Source organism: Dryas octopetala, chromosome 2 (assembly GCF_963921425.1).
Source record: "Dryas octopetala chromosome 2, drDryOcto1.1, whole genome shotgun sequence".
NCBI classification, from domain to species: Eukaryota; Viridiplantae; Streptophyta; class Magnoliopsida; order Rosales; family Rosaceae; genus Dryas; species Dryas octopetala.
In genome coordinates, this window is record NC_141367.1 from 21,525,094 (window position 1) to 21,545,575 (window position 20,482).

The 20,482-nt window shown below is 37.7% G+C and overlaps 3 protein-coding genes, 1 long non-coding RNA gene and 1 pseudogene across 4 annotated transcripts; 2 read left to right on the forward strand and 3 right to left on the reverse strand.

Annotated features, from left to right (window-relative positions):
- Nucleotides 1-614: 614 nt before the first annotated feature.
- On the forward strand, nucleotides 615-1,707 carry LOC147294066 (uncharacterized). The gene has a single exon (XM_086233380.1). It carries the CDS (start codon nucleotides 831-833, stop codon nucleotides 1,545-1,547), a length of 717 nt encoding a protein of 238 aa, XP_086089506.1. The 5' UTR covers nucleotides 615-830; the 3' UTR covers nucleotides 1,548-1,707.
- Nucleotides 1,708-8,351: 6,644 nt separating this feature from the next.
- LOC147294067 (uncharacterized) lies at nucleotides 8,352-11,861 on the reverse strand. The gene is made up of 7 exons (XM_086233927.1): nucleotides 11,578-11,861; nucleotides 11,385-11,450; nucleotides 10,742-10,792; nucleotides 10,576-10,651; nucleotides 9,643-9,687; nucleotides 8,913-9,004; nucleotides 8,352-8,736 (listed from the first exon to the last, which is right to left on the reverse strand). Exons 1-4 carry the CDS (start codon nucleotides 11,792-11,794, stop codon nucleotides 10,620-10,622), a joined length of 366 nt encoding a protein of 121 aa, XP_086090053.1. The 5' UTR covers nucleotides 11,795-11,861; the 3' UTR covers nucleotides 8,352-8,736; nucleotides 8,913-9,004; nucleotides 9,643-9,687; nucleotides 10,576-10,619.
- Nucleotides 11,862-12,564: 703 nt separating this feature from the next.
- LOC147294068 (pentatricopeptide repeat-containing protein At4g14850 pseudogene) lies at nucleotides 12,565-14,581 on the forward strand (annotated as a pseudogene).
- A 334-nt stretch (nucleotides 14,582-14,915) lies between these two features.
- On the reverse strand, nucleotides 14,916-18,754 carry LOC147294069 (uncharacterized). The gene is made up of 7 exons (XM_086234508.1): nucleotides 17,973-18,754; nucleotides 17,818-17,883; nucleotides 17,678-17,728; nucleotides 17,506-17,585; nucleotides 17,122-17,166; nucleotides 16,769-16,863; nucleotides 14,916-15,280 (listed from the first exon to the last, which is right to left on the reverse strand). Exons 1-7 carry the CDS (start codon nucleotides 18,406-18,408, stop codon nucleotides 15,154-15,156), a joined length of 900 nt encoding a protein of 299 aa, XP_086090634.1. The 5' UTR covers nucleotides 18,409-18,754; the 3' UTR covers nucleotides 14,916-15,153.
- A 565-nt stretch (nucleotides 18,755-19,319) lies between these two features.
- Nucleotides 19,320-20,355, reverse strand: LOC147294070 (uncharacterized). Its single transcript, XR_015120899.1, has 3 exons — nucleotides 19,872-20,355; nucleotides 19,742-19,783; nucleotides 19,320-19,664 (listed from the first exon to the last, which is right to left on the reverse strand). It is a non-coding gene; the product is annotated as an uncharacterized LOC147294070 (long non-coding RNA).
- Between the last annotated feature and the right edge of the window lie 127 nt (nucleotides 20,356-20,482).

Consider the following 20,482-nt stretch of genomic DNA (forward strand, 5'->3'; position numbering starts at 1 on the left):
CCATAAATGTGAGAATTGGGTCACAGCACTATTTGTGACCCAAAATGGGTTTTGGGTCACAAAAAATGGCTTTACCATAGTGGAAGGCCTAAAAGAGACCCCATTTTCTGATAGAGTTTGAGCCTTAAAATAACGTCCAATATTTTGCTCTTCTACGTGGTTACTTTATTTTCTCCTTATAAAAGAAAAACAAAATTTTGTATGTTAATATGATTATAAAATTATTAATTAATCCAATAATATATGTTATTTATGAAATTGCATTCATGCGAGATATGAATGAACTTTCAAATACTATCCTTTTATATGTTTTAAGCCTGCATTAAAGAATAATATGTCCTTCATTGTCTTTGTAACACAGTTTGCTGCTTCCATACACATGATCCATCATGCACATACAGACACCAAAACGGCAAAACCCAACTTTGTGTTACAAAACAATAATAATATAAAACCAGTAAGATAATAAGATTAATAGATTATAGATAGATAGACCCAAAAAAAACAAAAGGGCAGAGTTGTAATATTGGCAAACAACAAGGGTGAATCCCAAAGCCTCTTGTCCTTTATAAGTGATTCCCCAATGGGCACTAGCCACTCTACATACCCAGAAAGGGAGATTTCATTAACAGCCTCTGCCTTTGCACCCAAAATTTTCCCCCCTCTTCCAAATTCTACATTAAAAAGAATTTTACCTTTTCTGGGACTCAATCTCACACACACATTCAATTCATTTCAATTCAATTTCTAGGGTTAGGGTCTCTTTGTTCTAGCTTCCCATCCCAAACCCATCTACCCAAAACAATTATTTTCCCATCAATCAATCCTTTATGATTCTTCCTTTAATTAAAAACAACCCAATCAAGATTTTGATTCCCACCCAAGATTGGCCTTCCCTTTTCACCAGAGCATCTTTGATATTGCTATTAATCTTGGCTCAATCTCTATCTCTTTCTTGCACCACCAACAAACCCATTGAAGCCAAAGCCATGAAGGTCCACCCCATGCCCAAGAAGCGCAACATCTCCATCCAATACCACTCAAGAAACCCTCTTTCTGAAGCTCAGGCCCTTCTGGGTCTGACCCACAAGAAGCTCCGCCGCCTGCCCCACGTGTTCAGCCGGGTCCTGGAGCTCCCTTTCCGCTCCGACGCCGACGTTTTGATTGAGGAGAACCCCGATTGCTTCCGGTTCATCGCCGAAACCGACAGCTTCCTCGGCGACGACGTGAGGACCCACACCGTCGAAATCCACCCGGGGGTGACCAAAATTGTGGTGAGGGAAAGTGGGTCGGCAGCGGAATTGACATTGGACGAGCTCGAGCTCGACATGTGGAGGTTCCGGCTGCCCGAGTCGACTCAGCCGGAGCTCGCCAGCGCAGTTTTCGTCGACGGAGAGCTCATCGTCACGGTGCCGAAGATGGAGGAGATCGGGAATTCGGAAGGCGGTGCAGACAGCGGAGGAGCGGTTTGGGGTGATGGTGGTGATAGGAATGGGAATGGGGGTTTCAGAGGAGGTATGGGAAACCGCCTTGTGCTTGTACACTAATAAATGCTTTATATTTTTTGGGTTATGATTTTAGATGTTCCAATTAAGTTGGATTTAGTTTGCAACTTGGCTTTTGAAGCTGTTGTTGTTGGTGGTGGAACTAGTAGTTGTTGTATGCTGTTTTTGTTGAATGAAGAAATGTTGCTGCTTTTGATCATAATGATGATGATGCAATGGTGTGGAATATGGTCCCTGGTTTTAGCTAAATTGGTGTTGCTTTTGCATGCATTTTTCTGCTGATCATATTGGGTATGTGCTGTTTTTTGAATTTTGGGTTGCATTTTTGTGCTGTTCATTTTTCATTTTTCTTAGCAATATGCTTGCCCCTTACATAAATGCTGTGTGTAACAAGGTACAGAAAACAAACTACTAATAGTGAGTGTTATAATCTAATTTCTTTTTGTGTTTTCTGAAAGGATTATTCATTCAGCTACATGTTGAAAGTATATGTTCTTTCAGAAGGCACTAAATATTTTGTTCTCTTGAGTCCCTGTAGTCTAAACTCTTTCAAGTTTATGAATTCAACGCTATCCCTTTCTTTCATATTCTCAGTAATCAATCAGTGCATTACAGTTTAGGCTGACTTCTAATAATCAATCCCTAGTTCTGGAGATTCTGCTACAATTGACTGCATGTCTGTATTTTCAACCCCTTGTCCAAACCCCATTTAGAATTTTTGGTGGAAGTAAATCATCTGATCTTGTTCCAATACCAAGAACCAATTCCTTTATTACTTAATGGTTAAGAATATATGCTTGTTGTCCACCCAGTGGGCCTATGTATGGGCCAGTTGGTGGCTATATATTGTTAGACTGAAGTGATTTATTTTCCTTTTCACTTTTAGCAAGCAAATGGCCATCTCTTAACTTTTCAAAGTCTTGCAATATATATAACAATGTCCTATACAGCCTTTTTACTCCCTTTTGTTTAGTGTTTTTCTTATAATTCTTTTGTGCTTAGTATTTTCTCTACTTACCTTTCCTTCCCTACTTAATAGTTTCTTCCTTCTTCTTTAACCCTTTCAATTTATTAATAAGAAAACCAGACGAATACTTGGTATTCTATGTGATGCATTATTTACAATGAAAAGTATTTAATAGGTGGACAGATCTCTCCCAAACTTTTTTGGCATAGGAACCCCAAGATGGATTTGGGATACCATGGTTGTATTTGCTGGCTAAGGTTTCCCTGAAGTTGGCAACTGATTCTTTTATAAAAATGTTTTGCCAAAGTGATTGATTCTATTGGAGATTGGAAAACAAAAAAAAAAAGGGTTGTTTTAGTTTTGAGCTTGTAAAAGTTGCCTAGACGATATATGTCTTTTATCACATTTTTATTCAGACATGTCGATATGTTATCCTTTAATTTTCCACTCCCTATTAGTAAAAAAAACAAAAAAAGAAGAGTAGCCATACTTTTGTTTTCAAAAGCATTTTCATTTATATCAGAATCTAAAAGAAGTAATTTAATTGGTATTCATCTTTTCTATATTAAATAAGTATACTGCTGCTATGGGTGAGTAGACATAATGCCACTTACTATGGAGTCTGGATTCATCATTTCCTTCCTTCATTAATTTATTTCGACACCACACCATACAATAACTGCAGTTTTTAATCAGAGAGGGATAGTTTTTTTTTTTTTGGGTCAGAAGAGAGGGATAGTTAATACTAGTTATTGTAACCTGACAACCTCACAGAAATTGCATGCCTCTTTATGACATATACTAATTTATTCCAAACAACATATATTGGACAGTTGGATCCTGTTTAAGACATGTTATTTGAAACTTGACAAGCAAAACGCTGAACCGCGAGCTGGGTTCATTGCTCATGTGAAGGAAAATATGGTAAAGGCAGAAAGCCAGACATGAACTATTATGTTTTTTTTTTTTTTTTCTTTTAAGTGTTAAACAGTTAAACAATACTCAAAATGGATGATATATATACTAACTATACAGTACTATGCAAGTAGCAAGTACTGTATCAGTTCATTAAATTGAGAAACGAGCAATTATAGGGAACAAACAGTTCAAGACAACCTTCTTTGTATAGTTTTAACTTTTAAGACTCAATTACCTGCACAATGCAAAATAACAACAGATTAAATTATGGGGAAGGATCCCTAGCCCAATTCAATGGCTTTCAATAGCTTGCTCTATCAGACATACATCCAAGGCATTGAAAATGAAGAATAGAGAGAGATAGAGAGGAAAAATATAACCAAACCCTAGCCCCCACAATTAAAAAACAAAGGAAAAGACAATATAATTTTACCTAATTTTTAAGTCGGCGTGTAAGTTTACGAAGAATTCTATTTGGGAAGAGTTTATTGTAGCACTCATACAAAACTGGCAGATAGCCTGGATAAGCTTCTGTTAGTCCACGGTCCATTTCCTCTTGAGAAAGACCAGCCTAAAACAAATAGACAAAAATTAGAATGAAAACTTTAGTGAAGCCAATTAAAAAAACACACTAAAGCAAAAAAAAAATTATATATTAATTTAACTTTCAAGAATTAAGTAAAACATCCAATTCTAAATTCACAACCGATTGTAGTGGTGAAAATCTATCCTCAACATTTGTAAATTGCCACAAACGGTAAGCATTCCGCTCTTCATGGCTCAAAAAGACCGGGTGATAATATGATAATTCCAAGGACCTGTAATAAAGAAGAAAAATAATCACATTTTGAGATATAAATATTGGAACAAATATTAAATTAATTGGTAAAGTAACTCAAGTTGACTTCATGGTATGACACATATGCCACAGTTCAAAGGGCATAGGCTCACCATGAGACTCAAATAGTTGCTCATACAACTGCACAAGACTATCAAAATCATCTGCTTGATAATGCGCATCACCAAAATCAATGAAGTCTTCCTTCAACAAAGTAACCACTTTGATTCTTCCATTTACTAAGAATATACTATCTTCATTAAAATTGATATAACCTAGATGATAATCAGTCCTCATATAGAAAAAAAAAATTCTAGCAAATCTCTATACAAGGAAATTAAAAAGTATCAAAAAATAATACACATATACGATAAACTAATTAAATAATAATTTCAAAAAATTATATCAAGTATTAACTCAAAATTAACTCACCTGAGTATTAACTGTGCCTCCTCTTTCAAACTCTCATTTTCAAACAAATCTTTTTTGTCTTTAGCCTAATTCCTCAGCGTCATGTCTAAACGCTCGCTGAATAAGATCTTCCTGCCATTTGGGAGTGTAGTTTGGTCGTCGACCGTGCAAAGAACCTGCTTCTATCAGCTCCAAATGTTCCATACCAATGGTATGGAAACTCTGCTTTGCTAAAAAGACGATATGACGACGAAAACAAATATCAGCCGTCCTCTATATGGCCATGTAAAACTATAGTATAAGCTGAGCTCATACCAATATCAAATACACCCTTGGTGTATTTGATAACCCTACTACCACCAACAACCTAGAGCATTTAATTTAAGGAAAAAAAAAAACCTTAGTACAATAAACCTTTTTAAAGAATAAGTTCAAATTTTTTAAAAAAGCTATAATAACTTACACTAAACTTGTCTTCGTCATCAGGCAAGCCAGGATCGGAACAAAAATTATGAAACAAAATGCAATAACTAATAAAATTGTAATTAAAACTAAGGAGATTTAGAGTCCAGTCCATTTTATGAATCTTTCTTAGACTAAGACCGGTGGTGATTTAGGGTTTTTAATCAAGTCCTTTTATTTTTATTCTTTGACGGCTATATGTTAGATTTTAACTATGGAATTTAGGTTTTTAATCAAAATGTAATTGGTAAACATGAAGAAATAGCTTTCATGAAAACATATGCAAGTAATGATTTTTGAAAGGAGACACTTGTTATAGAAGGTTTGCATAAATGCACTAGAATGTAGGCAAACACCATTGGTAAGTGCCCCAACATGCCGAGAATTTCTTGCATTTTCTTTGTTAAGAAAAAAAAAAAAAGGCTATACTGAAGAGGAAAACATGGTAATCATACTACAATTAAAAATTGCAAATCTCATAAATTAACAAACCGTGTATTCTTTTGAGGTAACATAATCAACTGTTCCTCTACATAGCTCACGCCTATCATAAGCATCTCTACGTCTACCATCTGGACCTAGATTGCAATGGTAGTCACAGGGAGGCTCATAAGTAAATCCTGCAGAAGAAATGGCATAAATTGTGAAGTCACCGATTTACAAAATAAACAACATAAATATACTGAGAGAAATCTTACTCACCACACAAGTTAGTGTTTTCACTACACACACTAGAATTAGAGAGTGAGCGACTTTTATTCCGTAATTAATTGTGGCTTTTTTGTATGAGATTAGGTTCGAAGAACGACCCAGAGACACGAGACTATTTCTACCGGCGGAGTAAGTTTGTATTCGAGGTAGAGGGATCTGGGGAACCTTTGACTGCAAACTTGGTTTTATTGAATCTTTGTTGAAAAATGCGATATGTGTGATAATTCGTGACTTATGTGAATTATCTGAATTACTTGAGCATGCTAGAAATTAGTTTATTATTATATATAATATATGCATTTATTTGAATGTGAAGCATGATCCATTGAGAATAGAGTTATATATAGTGGTGAGAAATGATTGAGTGTTAAATTTAAATTTCTAAGTGCGTGGGGAGAGACGCCCCTTCAGTTGCGACTGATAAAATTATCTTTTTCCCAACGCACATTGGGATCTTCGGTTGCGACCGAAGTTAGGGTGAATTGCAATTTACTTTCCAAGGGCTTTACTTTTCAAGGGTTTAAATTGAGGAAATGCAACATAACATTCATGCATTAATAATATTATTATATGATATATTATCTACTTATAACATGTTTCACTAAGCTTCAATATAATTAATTTTGCTTGATAAGGTTGATTGTCCCTACTGAGCCATTGGTTAGAGTTCAATCCCTCATAGACTTTGCAGGTTCAAACACTGGAGATCAAAACCATTAGAAGAGGTAGCTAGAAGAAGTTTGTGTAAATAATTGAAGTTTAGTTTTGTTTATTTTGGAAGTTCTGTTATACTGAAGTTATTGAGACAAGTTGTGTGTTGTAAACTAAGGTTGAATTCAGTGTGGTATGTTAATAGTATGCAGTTTCTCTTTTTATTTTATTATATTCCTCCACATTCTGGTTATAAAAATTAATTATATAATTAGAGTGTGATTCATACCTTAATCTGTGATTAGTTCTTAATCACAGATTGGGGGCGTGACATTGCATTTTAAAATTGAATAAATACAAGAATACTAAAACTTGATTTCAAATGAATATATAAAGACAATGTACCCCATACTGCATATGTTCCTTGATGCATAAATCGATTTGTGTTGTCCATGCAGCAGAGACTTTTATGTTCTGCATCATGTCATCAATCTGTTATAAGGTCATTTGTTTTGAATGTTCTTGTCTGCAATTTGTTTTAGCAGGAAGAACAGCCAAAAGAAGAACTGATCTTATAAGTAGACCATAACGTGATAATCATGTGCCTTAAGTGATCAGTTGGCATTGTCACTTTAAATGGTGCCAACTGATACCTGAAATACAGGATTATTATTTATGTGATATGTACAAACTTTTGTCTTGATTACAGATCCCATGTTGCAAAAGAATTTATGATAATCATGGGGTCAATACGCTTGTATTGACACGCCAATTGACACTTTGCATTGCACATGCTCTAACCCTGCACAGCTAATACGCTTTGGTTTCTAGGATCAATCAACTGCCTGTACATCAAAACCATTGGCAACAAGTTTTGCGCCTGATCCTAGGTCAAACAGTTCATGCAACCAAAATGAAGAAAAAGTCATGTCAGGCCTTATTGCAAATTGGGTTGCAGCTTTGGTCATGATTTAGGTGACTCAAAGTTGAAATCTCCCGACTTCACATCAAGTGCTGGACCTCCCAAATCTGTGAAACTGAAACATGGAAAGAAAGAGATTTGACATTGGAACTCTACCAGAATGCATAGGTTCCGTTAGTTCTGTTCTGGGGCCTTTGGCCTTCCTGATCACCCAAAAAAAAAAGAGAATGCATAGGTTCCCGTTGAATAGGATCCTAACTTTCCATGAGTTGAAACTAGTCAGTTTAGACATTTCATATGGCATACCTTAGTTTTTGTTTGAAGATACATACACAAGATAACATTTTGTTCATATGAGAATGATTTGTTTGATTAGAACATTTCCCTTGTTCTGGAAACTTGAGATAATTTTTGTGTGCTTTTATATGTTCATGGAAACAAAAACAGGACAGATCGGCTCTGTTGGCATGGTATTGTTGGCCTTGCCAATAGTATCTCATCCTGTGTCGTGAAAGCAAATGTCTTTTTGTGTGGTAGCGATAATAACTGGTTCATACAATCATACCTACCTATTCGTGTCCTTTAGCTCATTGTAAAGTTTGAAACAAGTTAGTTTCAGATTCTTCAAGGTTCTTCTAAAAACTATATGATCTATTCGAGTTCGACATTTTCATGTTGAAGACGGGATGTTTAATTTGAAATCAGATTCTGAGAATATCATCCAAAACCCCTCTTGTTGCAGACTGAATGACCATTGCTGACAAAATGGTCATTCGGTTTAATCGTTAATAGCGTTGAACCGATAAAGGTAGTTGGTTTTCAACCAGCGAGAATAAAGCATCACCCACCGAGATTAGGGTTGCAAACATATTTGTCTAAGGGCAAAACTAGTATTTGGCATTATATTTTTCTAAAAGAGGATTAACTATAAAATACTGTCATCACATAGAGAGGTAAAATTAAAATTAGATATTTCATCATTAAGCTTTATGCTAGGACCCTTCATGCTAGAGAACATGTCCCTTCCTGCTTTTGGTTTATAATTAACTGCGTTGCACATAACCACAAATGGATTTCAGGTCTTAATCCAGGTAAAGATTCAAGTGCCTGCATCACTTCAGGAATTGATGTTGCAGTACTACTTTCTACTGCCTCAACAAGAGGATCACTCTGTTGTGACGATTTCACAGCACCTCCCACTCTCCGACCTCCTGCAACAATTCCTTTACCTTCCTCACCCTTCGTAGCTTGTGTGTCAAGAATTGTATTCCCACATGTTGAACATTTTCTATGTTGAGTGGTTTCCATTGCAATGGACTCCTCATCTGCATCGCTACCATTTGGAAGCATACTAGATAAAAAATAGGGTTTAGATAATATTGGGGAAAAAAACTGAACATAAAGAATGATCACATTTGGAAAGAACTCGACTTCGAGCCATCAAAAACCCTAATGGGCACCAATATATGACCGTATTCAAAAAAAACACGAAAGCCTGCAAATGTAAAGTAGCTAGAAAAGAATTACCTAAGCTCGTAGTCAAATAAGCCCACGGATGAGACATCATGACCAGGAAGATGGCATACGAATTTCCCACTTTCAAAAAAAGAAAGCGTTGGCTGCAAAATTCACACATCAGCAAAGAAATTTTGTATTTTGATCATGATTTCGGTGACCCAAAGTTGAAATCTCCAGCGGATGATATTCTTAGCTTTAAGAGCATGATTTACCATCTCTTTAATGGTTGAGAGGTTCCATTTGACTTGAAGCATATATGTATGGCGCAGAATCACAAGTGAGTTGCTTTAACTATTATTGTAATTTGTGTTTCAATATTGACTTAAATAATTTTGATCAATCTTTTTTTTTATTACATGTACTTTGATACATCATTGACTCATCCAACCTTATTGACACATATAGAGCGTACGCATAAGGGCCTTCTTTAAGCTATCCAAAGTCTTGAAATTTGATGATCCTAACACAACTAGAAAAATTGAGTGTGATGAAGCTAATAAGTTGTGCTTAGGGAATTGATCCACACTTAGATTGAAAGAACATGAATGGAGAAAGGGGATACATGAATAAGATAATCATGACAATACATGGAATCCACTGCATTTTTCAGGTGGCGAACGAAATGAAATTGTACACGTTAAAGAATATGTATTTTAATTTGCTTTAACTTTATTTATTTCAATTTTTATTCTAAATATGTATTTTCGTTCAAACAAAATAAAAGGACTAAACCACTCACCACAGTGCGGATTTGAAAGATTGGAAATACGTCTTCAAAGTCTTCCTATAGACAGAATAAAATAACGTTAGGTCCAGTAATCTCGATGACCTACGAGAAATAATATCATAATTCTATAAGTATATGCATGTCATATAATAATTAGAGCATGAAAGAAAATTACTACATGAGCAAGCAATTAGGTTAATGAAAATGCATTTGTTTTGACAGGTACACCAATAAGTTATCTTTACCCGTAATGCATAACTCAGATACACAGAAAACATAACTCAGATAAGCAGAGAAGCATAGGATAACCCTCCATGGCTATCAAACAAATGAAGACCGGAGGCCTATTAATAACGATTTCCACATCTTATTCAAGTTTTTTTAAGTTATGCACTACTTTGTATTATCAGTAATTCTAAGTTTCAATTCCTTACACTCTTAACTTTTCCCTAATCCCAAACCAATCAGACGTGGTTTTGATATTTTCAGACAACAGAGAACATTTTACATAAGTTGTCTAAGATGAAATTAAATATTATGAACATTCATTCTCCGTCACCTATCTTCATATAAATAATCCAATAAATCAAACAGTTAAATACTTACTTTCCCCAAAGAAAAGCAAAAAATAAAATCTTTACTGACAAACTGGTTATAGCAAGAAAGTACATAAATTGCTGAACTATTGTTGCTAAGAAACCATTTCAAAAAATGAATTAAAAACAGTAATTTATTAATTAATCTTAAGACCCATAACAAGATAATTGGATTTCATAAGATCTTACCACCCATTGTCAATTGATTTTGGGTTGAATACTCAAATTTCCTCACTTTTGACCTTAATCTTAAGAAAGATTCAAACAGTTTACAGTAAAACTAAAATGCTTCCCAGCCAAAAATCAAAATTGATCCAAGTTGACAGAAGATGAAATTACAATGCCACACCTGAACGTCAACCTTGTATGTTATTATATGTGGGAATTCCTTGCTCAGCTCTTCAATGAGTGTAGATATAACTTAGCTGCAAAAGAAGAGTACACACTGAGTAATTCGAGAAGGAGCAATTTATTAAAAATGACTTGATTTATGAAAGTAATTCTTTAGAACTTACAAAAATAATCGGTGACTGCCATGAAGAAGTAAATTGCTGACAAAGATTCCTCTATTTCAAGCAATTAAAAAAATATAAAATTAGAAAACTCCATGAAATTATAAGTCTTCTCAAAAGTAAGGGTGTCATTCAATCAGTTTCCATTGGAAATGGGACTTACCAAACCAACACAAAAAGTTCACATTTTTTTTAATAATAGCTTCAAATTTTCGTTATAAGTCGCTCATCTCGATGCGCTAATCTCATTTTTTTGAATAAGTATGGTATACAAGAAAGATGGGATGGGTTGATTTGGGGAGGGGGGTGCCGCACTCAAAAAACACAAAAGCCCGCAAATGTAAAGTAAGGTAGAAAAGAATTACCTGTACTTCTTGTCAAATGTGCCAGCATTATAGTATTGTTTGCATATCATTTTGGTAATATACATGCCTATGTTTTTTATACCTATATACACACATGTACACATAAAATTCAGTTTATTCCACTACTTAACAAAACCAAACCATCTTTATTTATTATTTAATTATTTTTGGGTATTTCGGTTTCAATTTTTCTGAAAGCTGGTTTGAAATGTTTACCACAACTGTATCGAACGACACCCCTACTCGAAAATAAACAAAAATTAATTACAAGTAAATATTACTTTCAACTTTGTAGCATGCCGCAACAAATTGCATCCAATTCGTAATGAGTACAACGTTTGGGAGATCTGAAAAAAAATAAAAAAATAAAAAAATAAAAATAAAAAATTTGTGAGAACAGTAGAGTGAGTAACAATTAAGAAAAGGAAAAACAGAAAAATCGGAAAACTAAAGAGAAAGTGAAAGAGGGGATACCTGCTAAGGAGGATGCGCAGAGGCGTCCGTGGTTTGGGGAGTGAAGGGAGTTGAATAAGGGTTTGGAAGTGGAAGGAATTGAGTGTGGTGTGGTTGGAATTGAAGTTAGGGTTTTGGAAGAAATAAAAGGAAGCTGAAGATGATGAACAAGACCAGCGCCGGGATTGCTGCGTTTGCCAACCAACTGTCGCGCCAAAACACCTAAAATCCTCGCCATTTTCGTCTCTCTCGCTTGGCTTCTTATTTCTTCTAATAGCTCTCTCGCCTGGCTTCTCTGCCTAGGGTATTTTATTTTGAGTGCACCCCCTTTTTTTTTTTTTTTTTTTTTTTTCATACCCTTTTGTAAAAAAAAGAAATTAAAAATCAAAAGAAAAGACACACTCACCCCTCACCCAACACACCCCTTACTCTCAATCAAAAAAAAAAAAAAAAAAACACCCCTCCACCAAGCCCCAGCCCCGACCCAGCCCACCTTCTTCCCCTCCACCCAGCCCGACCTCCTCCCTCCCCTCCACTCAGCCCCGGCCCCATCGCACCCCCTCCCACCCAACCCTGCCGCACCCTCCCTCCAGCCTCGATCCAGCCCACCTCCTTCCCCTCCACCCAGCCCGACCTCCTCCCTCCCCTCCACCCAACCCCGGCCCCATTGCACCCCCTCCCACCTAACCCCGTCGCACCCTCCCTCTAGCCTCGACCCACCCGACCCTTCTCCCCTCCTTCACCCGACCCACCCACCCAGCCCCCTCCCTCCCTCCCTCACCCGACCACCACAAGCAGCACCCCACCCCACCCCCAACCTCCTCCACTCTCTCTTTTCTTCTCTCCTCCGAGCTCGCCTGCAACACCAATGGCCGAGCACATCATCTCCAGCTAGCACCCGAGCCCCACCCTTCTCCGACCTCGCTTGCAACATCGCGCCTCAACCTGCTGCAACCACAACAAAGCACCACTGCCAACAAAAAAAATTACAACTGGTTCGGCGGATATATGCCGAATGAGTCGTGGATGTTCGGCAGCTACCTGTCGAATGGTTTGTGGGTGTTCGGTGGGTGGCTGCCGAAAGAAACTCAAATTTTCGGCAAACCAGTGTCGAACGAAGGAGAAAGCAGAGAGAGAAAAGGAGGGAGGAGAGAAGAAAAGAGAGAGAGGAGGAGGTTGGGGGTGGGGTCGGGTGCTGCTTGTGGTGGTCGGGGGAGGGAGGGAAGGGGCTGGGTGGGTGGGTCGGGTGAAGAGGGGGCTGATGAGGGAGGGCTGCGTGGGTGGGTGTGGTCGGGTGAGGGAGATGAAGGGGCTGGGTGTGTGTTTTTTTTTTTCTGTTGATGGGGTGTGCAAAGAGAAAAAATGTAGTTGGTTTTTGGGTGTGAGAAGGAGAGATGTGTTTTTTCCTTTGATTTTTGATTTTTTTTTTTTTTTACAAAAGGGTGTGCAAAAAGAAAAAAAAGGTGTGCAAATAGCAGCCCTCTTTATTTTTTTCCTAAAATTGACTTCTAACAAACGTGAACAATACTGACATGAATTTTTTTATTGACATGTATGCCACGTGGAAATAAACAATAAAAAATTTCTTAAAAGTATTTTAAAATATTAATAACTTAAAATTAAGAAAAAAAACCATGGTGCTCTATGGTGGCTGCATATGTACAAAATGATGAGGAGGAGAAGGCTTGTCAGTTATTTTTGCGTGGTACGAAAGAAGGGGTTGAACCAATTGATTTCATGGTTTCGAGTGTCTTAAGTGCTTGTTCTGGGCTTGCATGGCTTGAACAGGGTAGGTCAGTCCATGCACTTGCCGTGAAGGCGTGTGTGGAGGGAAATATCTTTGATGGGAGTGCACTTGTTGACATGTATGGAAAATGTGGGAGTGTAGAAGATGCCGAGCGTGCCTTCAACGAGATGCCTTCAAGGAACTTGATCACTTAGAACGCAATGATCGGCGTATATGCGCATCAAGGACATGCCAACATGGCTTTGGCATTGTTTGTGGAAATGAGCGTCGGAAGTCGAGAGTTTAAACCAAATTATGTTACGTTGGTGTGTGTATTATCCGCGTGTAGTAGAGTAGGGGCTGTGCAAATGGGCATGCAGATTTTTGAGTCAATGAAAGCAAGGTATGGAGTTGAACCAAGGGCAGAGCATTATGCATGTGTTGTGGACTTGCTCGGGTGAGCTGGGATGGTAGAGCGCGCTTATGAGTTCATTACAAAGATGCCAATTCGCCCAACAATTTCCATTTGGGGGGCTCTTCTAGGGGCTTGTAAAATGTACCAGAAACCAGAATTGGGGAAGATTGCAGCTGACAAGTTATTTCAACTTGATCCTAATGACTCTGGCAACCATGTGGTGTTTTCTAACATGTTTGCAGCTGCTGGCAGGTACTAAAAAGCCTATTTATAGTATTGTGAGGCTATGCTATTGATGTTCCATTACACAAATCAATGACCTCATAGGGTTGATTTGGGAGCCTAAGAGTGATTGTTTTGCTTTCATTATTGTGGTCTTTTTCCCACTTGTATTTGATTAAATTGATTTGTGTTTGACAATGAATGAATGCAGGTGGGAGGAAGGAGATGAAAGATGGTGGGATCAAAAAGGGTGCAGGCTGCAGTTGGGTCGCGGTCAAGAACATAGTCCACGTCTTCCAAGCGAAAGACACCTCCCATAAAAGGAATTCTGAGATTCAGGCAATGCTAAGCAAGTTAAGGAGTCAAATGAAGGAAGCTGGGTACATTCCCGACACCAATTTCGCCCTATTTGATTTGGAAGAAGAAGAGAAAGTATCAGAAGTATGGTACCACAGTGAGAAGATTGCCCTTGCATTTTTGGGCTCATTGCTATCCCTCCAGGGTTGCCTATAAGGATTAACAAAAACCTTAGGATCTGTGGAGATTGCCATGGTGCAATCAAATTCATATCTGGCATTGTAGGTAGATAAATTATTGTGAGAGATAACAATCGTTTTCATCGCTTTAGAGATGTTCATTGCTCGTGTAAAGATTATTGGTGATGAATTCATATCTTATAACCATTTTTTGCTGTTGTTAAGCTTTCTACCAAGAAATTGACCCATGCATATTTTAAATAGGTCTTTTTTATCACCAATGACCCCTTATCTTTGCCGCAATCATCAACATGCCCTCTAACCTTTCAATTTGATCATTCTGGTGCCCAATTTTTATATTCACAAATCAATGTGGCCCTCACGTTCAATTTCATGAGGAATCCAGTAACAAAATAATTACATGCAACACACATGACCAACCTTTTAATGTCAAATTTATCAACCTTCATGTGATCATTTTTTATAAAAAAATTTAACAGAATTGAACATGAGTGCCATATTGATGCACAGAGATAAAAGTTGAGAATCTCATTGATTGAATTGAAAGGTTGGGGCAATGTGCATCCAACTTATTTCTTATCAATTGCATAATTAAGCCATTTTAAGCTTCATGATAGGGACTCCATTGCTAGAGAAAGTCTCCCTTCCAGTTTTGATCTAGAAATAACTGAGTTGCACACAACCACAAAACAAATAGCTGTTAGGACTTCCCCCACGTAAAGATTCAAGTGCCCACATCAAGGCACCATCGTCGGCACCATCATCATCAACCCATGGACAAGACACTTTCTCCAAGTAAACATACGATCACTCGGTTCTGAGAACTCTGCAACACCTCCCAATTTCCTCCCTCCAGCCTCAACGCTTCCGGTTGGAAGTACACCAGATATTCAAAAAATAGGGTTCAGTAAATGTGTTATACAATGTATCATATGTAAGAAAGAAAAAACAAATGAACATACAGAATGATCACATGCGGAGAGAACTTGACTTGAGCCATCAAAAACCCTAAGGCTTAATTATCATCTGAAACTTCTTTTGACCCACTTTACCAACCATAAGTGATTTTTGACTCCCACTTTACCCTTTTCCGTCGACTCCGTCAGCAATTCCATCAAATTTAATGATGTGACACCCACATGGCCACTATGGTTTGGCTAATGTAAGGTGCCACGTGGATAATCTAATTAATAAAAATTCTGATATTTTACAAAACTTAAAATTCAATTGAAAAATAAAAAGCTGAAGATTTGAAGAAAAAAAAAAAAAACACAAATCCCAAAAACGCAGCACCCTGACCCCTCCACCACCCCCCCTTCCTACCCAATCCCCACCCCACCCCACCCCACCCCATCCAACCACCCTTCCCTTCCAGCCACCTTAATGCTGGCTGGCCATCAATGTGAAAAAAAAAAATACAAAAACAAAACTCGGATTTCTGAGGTCTAAGACTCTGCTACAGTTCCAATCCCACTCATTCAGATAGCCAAGCTTCTCGTCCACCAACACAGCTTCCCCTTCAATTTCATTATCCCCACAATTGGGCCTCCACCGAAAGCCCAAAATGCACTTCTCCAAACCCTCCCTCCTTTCCATAAACCAATTCTTCCTTCCCCCAATTGGTTTTGAAGACCTCCCAGAAGGAACCAAAGACAAAAACAAAAATAACCCTCTCTGTCACTCGCCCTCCTTCTGTAATTCATTAAGTGTTGGGGTCCATATCTGCAAATACCAATCTAGTTGGCTTGATCTATGATATTTGGGTTAGCCTGTGAAGCTGTGGAAGTGATTTTCCAAAGGCTTTTCAAGATCGAAAGAATAGGTGAGGAAGTTGCTGGTGGTGGGAGGGGCCGCCGGCAATGAGGAAGATGGGAAGGAAGGGTGGTGGAGTGGGGCAGGCTTCGGGTGGGGGAGGGGAGGGATGGCAGGGATGAAGGAGGAAGGGGAAGGTGCTGCGTTTTGGGATTTATTTTTTTTCTATATTTTTATTGAATTTTAAAGTTTTTTAAAACATCATAATATTTTATCGAGTTGTGTCCACGCAACATCTTATATAAGCCAAAAAAAAAAAAAAAACAGGCCCACAATGGCCATGTGGGCACCACGTCATCAAATTTAACAGAATGGGCGACGGAGTTGACAAAGGTAAAGTAGGACACAGAAATCAATTATGGGTGGTAAAGCGAGTAAAAAAAAAAAGTTTCACGTGGTAATATGAAATTTGCTTAAAACTTTGGGTGGCAACAGCAAAAAAGCAATTAAGCCAAAACCCTGATCGCCACCCATATATGACTGTAATCACAAAACACAAGAAAAGAAACACAAATGTAATGCAACCTAGAAAAGAATTACCTGTACAGTTCTCTAAATGTGTCTTTGAAGCATGACACATCATAACCGTTAAGCTCAGATACCATTTTCCCATCTTGATAGAAATGAAGTTTTGGCTGCAACAAAATACACAAATCAACATAGTAGTTTCTATTTTCAGATGAAAGGAGAGCTAAAATATATTCACTCAGCTTGAACAAACTCAGTGTAGTTTGTTTAGCTTTTTTAAACTATTAATTAGGATATGGTAATAAATATTACCCAATTTTTCAAATTGTATACTAAAAAATGGTTTAACCATATGAGCAATTAGGTCAGTGAAGCTATGTATGGAAATTTAAGTTCAAACAAAATAAAAGGACCAAATCACTCACCATACTGCAGAGATTATATACGTACACTAACTGTTTAACTTCTTCCTACAGATAGAATAAACAAGGTCAGGTCTACTAATTTGGATGCATTACAGGAAATAATATCATAATTCTTCTATAAGCATATGCACATTGGATAATAACCAGAGTATGGAAGAAAATTACTGCATGAGCAAGCGCTAATCAGGGGCGGAGCCAGCAAATTTCAATGGCAGGGACCAGAGATAATGAAAATGACTTGTAAGGGAATTCATAATTGACAACACTTTTGGGTGTTTTGACCTTAATCTTAAGAAGGGATTCAGACAGTTTACAATAAAACTAAAATGGTTCTCTAAGTAAAATTGATCCAAGTTAACAGAAGACCATATTACAATGTCACACCTGCTGAATGTCAATCTTATATATTTTCACATGTGGGAATTGCACTCTCAACTCTTCAATGATTTTAGATATAACCTTGGCTGCACAAGGAAGAGTAGGCCAAGATTAAGTTGAAAAAGAGCCGCTCATTGCAAATGACTTAATTGATGAAAGCAAATTATTTACAGCTCACAAACATAATCGGTGACTGTCATGAAGAAGAAAACTGCTGGCAACAATTCATCTGCAATTACAAAGAAATTGGGTATTACTGAACCAAAACCAAAAAATTCGGTATTTCAAAACTAATTCAAGTAAATATTAGTATATTACCTTTAACTTTCTCAACTTCCTCATAATATTGCGTCGCTGAGTTAATGAGGACAACATTTGGGAGATCTGAAATAACAAGTTTGTGAAAACAGTAGAGTGAGTGGCAACAAGTAAGAAAAGGAGAAACAGAAAGTAGAAGGGAAAGTGGGGGATACCTGCTGAGGAGGATGAGCAGAGGCGTCGGTGGTTTAGGGAGTGAAGGGAATTGAATAAGGGTTTGGAAGTGGAAGGAATTGTGTGTGGTGTGGTTGGGATTGAAGTCAGGGTTTTTAAGATTTGGGTTTGGACAGAAATAAAAGGAAGCTGAAGATGATGAACAAGACCAGCGCCGGGATTGCTGCGTTTGCCGACCAACTGTCGCGCCAAAACCCCTGAAATCGTCCTCGCCATTTTCGTCTCTCTCGCTTGGCTTCTGATTTCTTCTACTAGCTCTCGCGCCTGGCTTCTGTGCCAGGGTATTTTATTTTTTTGGTATAAATTCAATTTAGACACGTAACTATATATGCTATTATAACAGTGTCCACGAATTTTTAAATATTTCAAATATACACCTAATTTATTATGTAAATTGAAAAATAAAATTTCGTCCATCAATTTATTGAGAGATCAGTTAAATGTCAACTTGGCTTTTGCTAACGGGGATTAATTGGCGACGTGGCACCAACTCAACATACATTTCCCGCCAAATGAACAACACATGTCCACTTGACAAGGGCCCACACACTCATCATCTCTTTCTCGCTCGTCGAACGCTCTCATAACCATTTAGTCTCCAAAAAACATCACGTTTTTCCCTAAATTCGAATATAAATCTCTCATTTGTGTTCAACGAACGAGAAAGAGATGATAAGTTTGTGGACCCGAGTCAGGGGTTAGGTGAACCTGTGTCACTTATTTGGCGGGAAATGAGCGACACAGGTCCACCTAACCCCTGACACAGGCCCACAAACTCTCTCTCTCTATTATTATTAAATTGTGCATCTGTGTCGCTCATTTGGCAGGAAATGTTTGCTGAGATAACGCCACGTCGTCAAGTAATCCCGGTCAGCAAAACCCAAGCTGTCATTTAACTGATCTCTCAACGAATCAATGGACAGAAATTCATTTTTCAATTTAGATAATAAATTGGGTGTATATTTGAAATATTTTAAAGTTCATAAACCTAATTGAAATAGCTTATATAGTTATGTGTCTAAATAAAATTTATGCCTATTTTTTTTCTAAAATTGACTTTTGACAAATGTGAACAATACTCACATAAATTTTTTATTGACATGTATGCCACGTGGAAATAAACAATAAAAAATTTTTAAAAGTATTTTATAACATTAATAACTTAAAATTAAAAAAAAAAAAAAAACTAACAACTTAAAAACTTAAGAAAACCAGCCCACCCACGTGTGCATCCCACACCATTCTCTAATCCCTTCCTTCTTCTTCCTCCGCCTCCTTCTTCCTCCTCCCCATTCTTCTGTAACAAGAAACAATTTAAAGTTACACACCCATATGCTACAAACCCAAAAAACTCACATCAAAAATCACATTTTTTTCTCAATTCTTTTTTTGTTCCAGCTCTTTCAAATGTAAAACCCATAACCTTTAAGCTTCACTCTATGTCATTCATGGAAGTCATACCATTTTAACCACACACACCCATCTACTCCAAATCCAATAAAATTGGCATCAATATCTAAGTGAATAAAGAACAAGATACAACTTTCACATTGATAACCAAACTCAAAATTGAGTAAAATTATAACCAAATCAACAAGCAGCCCAACATTATAATCAAATCCTCAATTCATCTACAAAGGCTTAGGCCAAATAGAAATTGCAAAATTAAAACCCTGCACAAATAACAACCTAAAATTGAAACCTAAATATCAAAATAGAAATTTAAAAACTCAAGTTAGGATTTCGTTACCTCAACAGAAACAGAAATTCTAATAATCATCTTGAACCAAACCTGGAAAATCACAAACAAATTCTAATAATCATAATTAACAAAGTAGAAATTAAAAAACCAAAAAAATGAAAAAAAAAATAGAAATTACCTAAATAATAAAAACCCAATCAGAAGGGCGGTGATGGTGGCTCAGGTTGGGTTTCGATGGTGCTGGGGGTAGGGTTTCGGTGGTGGCAGAGAGAAAAAGGAGAGAGAAAGTGACGCAAAGAGAGAGTTGAGGGGCAGGGATGGGGGTTTCCGGGGTGGGTCGTCGGGGCTGGGGGTTGGGTTTCAGTAGGCAGGGGGAGCAGAGACGCAGGGGGGAGGAGGGGAAGAGGACGGGGACGGTGGGAGGGAGGGAGAGAGAGAGAGAGTGAGAGAGAGAGAGAGAGGGGAGGGTCGGGCTACGTAGGGCGGGTCGGGGTTGGCCGGGACTGGGCTAGGCTGAGGTGGGGAGCGGCGGGGCAGAGTGAACCAAGGGGAGGAAATGGAGAGTGTTTGAGCGTTTTTGATTCCGTAGAGCTTTTGAATGTGTTTGATTTACTGGAGAGAGAGAGAGAGAGAGAGAGAGAGAGAGAGAGAGAGAGAGAGACAGACAGACAGACAGACAGAGAGGTTTGGAAATGCCAAGAGGGTTACAAAAAGAGATTAGAGAGGGAGAAGGAGAAGATAAAATCAGGTGAGAAATTGAAAATTTTCTCTATAAGGTCAGGCGGGTAA

Bases quoted from the DNA above. Each gene is read 5' to 3' on its own strand.
- LOC147294066 (XM_086233380.1), top strand. From the start codon at position 831: ATGATTCTTCCTTTAATTAAAAACAACCCAATCAAGATTTTGATTCCC.
- LOC147294067 (XM_086233927.1), bottom strand. From the start codon at position 11,794: ATGGCGAGGATTTTAGGTGTTTTGGCGCGACAGTTGGTTGGCAAACGC. The intron at 11,451-11,577 runs GTATCCCCTCTT...ATTTTTTTTCAG, and splicing joins CTGCGCATCCTCCTTAGCAG to ATCTCCCAAACGTTGTACTC. The intron at 10,652-10,741 runs GTAAGTTCTAAA...CTTCTTTTGCAG, and splicing joins GGCAGTCACCGATTATTTTT to CTAAGTTATATCTACACTCA.
- LOC147294069 (XM_086234508.1), bottom strand. From the start codon at position 18,408: ATGGACGAAATTTTATTTTTCAATTTACATAATAAATTAGGTGTATAT. The intron at 17,729-17,817 runs GTAATATACTAA...TTGTAATTGCAG, and splicing joins GGAAGTTGAGAAAGTTAAAG to ATGAATTGTTGCCAGCAGTT. The intron at 16,864-17,121 runs GTGAGTGATTTG...ATTTTGTTGCAG, and splicing joins TATATAATCTCTGCAGTATG to CCAAAACTTCATTTCTATCA.